At 30.9% G+C, this 1,714-nt stretch overlaps 1 protein-coding gene across 1 annotated transcript in view; it reads left to right on the top strand.

Annotated features, from left to right (window-relative positions):
• LOC105362440 (uncharacterized) overlaps nt 1–1,714 on the top strand; it is a 12,380-nt gene that overhangs the window by 985 nt on the left and 9,681 nt on the right. Inside the window, exon 2 of the mRNA XM_011499881.1 lies at nt 766–935. Coding sequence (XP_011498183.1) covers nt 775–935 — 161 coding nt within the window. The 5' untranslated portion in view covers nt 766–774. The remainder of the gene's footprint in view (nt 1–765; nt 936–1,714) is intronic.

Here is a 1,714-nt window from a genome sequence, read left to right as displayed (position 1 = left end):
CTTACAACTATACCATTGACAATGCAATTACCTTCTTTCAAAAGTACCCCTACCATCTTACCTTACTTCAAAGCTTCGTTCGCAAGAGACCCTTTCTTTCATAAGCCGAACTTTTAATCTGTTACTAATAGGTAACAGTAATGTGCATGGATGTATACTTTCTTAATAAAATATTATTACCTTTATCCACACGGCCATTATTCTTATTGTTGATCATGATCTTGGTATCGATGTTATTATTGCGATTGTTCTTTCTCTCATTTCTTTTATTCAAAATATAAGTAGCGATAGTAATGGTGATAGTGTGTAGAGGCATTGTATTTTATACTGCTAAATAATATTCTTTAAATAATTAGTATTTCAAGATCACTTGGAAAATGTTTTTCTCTTCGCGGAGGTTACGCGTAAAATAAAACGCGTAAATCTCCATTAATTCGTTAGATATTGGCCGATATTTTTTTTTATTTCCAATGATTAATTAATAATTAATGACCTTTTTTCTGCCAATCGTTGAGAATAAACTAAAAGAAGAAGGAACGTTAAAAAACAATAAAATAATGTATTCCTATATTATTGAGCCAAGTATATTTCGAATGTAAACTAAACATTTGCAAAAACAAAAACAAAAACAAAAAAGTATTAAGTTATTGATGAAATTTATTAATAACAAGTTCGAGTCTTCGATACTATAATCGTATGATAAATTTACATGGTAACAAGATTTTGTTTTAATATTGAAACGACAGAAAATTTAATTTTATGCAGCAGGGCAGTATGACGTCGAAGCGGCTAATTTTGCCGCTACTGATGGCGTTAATAATATGGGGAAATTTAAATTTGGTCAATGCTTCGTCCAAGTCCGCTTCGTCTTCGCAGTCAGCTTCCGAAGAATCAATGTCCTCGATGATAAAAAAAACAGCTACTCCAGTATCAAGGTAAGTTGAAGCATCTGAAGCGCATATAAATTATGGGCAGTGGATCATTATGAGGAATATTATGTCAAATTTATTTGATGTTCGATAAATGCAGAATGAAGGAATGAAATTTTTACTATAATAATCGTGTAATTAGTACAACAAAAAACAACATTTATGGATTATAATTAAAAAGAAATGCAGGTGAATACGATGTGGTGATAGAAAGTTAATAAAACTTTTTGAATAGAGAAGTAAATATTAAAACAATATAATGTTGTTTTTATCTTGAGAACTAAAACAGGTTCCACACCTGTTGTTGTGAGTATCACAACAGGACGACGACAATGATGGAACGTTAGCTGCGGCAGATCAAACAAGCACAGTGTACCGTTCGACCAGTTAGTTCAATATAGACCTTTCTTGAATCGTTTACATTACGGTAGAGAAAGAGATAGACTGATAAACAGTGAGAGAAGGAATGAGAAAGGGGGAACAGTGTGAGAAAAATCTGGGCTTATTTACGCGTTGCGGTTTCTGGAGACGCGATTGTGCTTGCAATATATTTTCATTACCGGAATTTGAATTTATCTTTGGGTGAAAATAATTTACCAAACATATTTATCCGACCAAATAATTTATTTTAATTATTTTAATTTATTTTAAATCAGTTGATTTTAATATAATGTAATTTTTCTCATTAGATAATGCTAATGTATAAAATGCAACTTTTGTAAAGTTCATTTGTAAATAGTTTTAAAATAGTCATAAGTACGATTCAACTTTAATGAAGACGACGC

This window comes from Ceratosolen solmsi, unplaced genomic scaffold, assembly GCF_000503995.2.
Source record: "Ceratosolen solmsi marchali unplaced genomic scaffold, CerSol_1.0 scaffold35, whole genome shotgun sequence".
Classification (NCBI taxonomy): Eukaryota; Metazoa; Arthropoda; class Insecta; order Hymenoptera; family Agaonidae; genus Ceratosolen; species Ceratosolen solmsi.
Note: the sequence above shows the minus strand (reverse complement) of the source record. Positions and strands in the feature narration are given on the sequence as shown.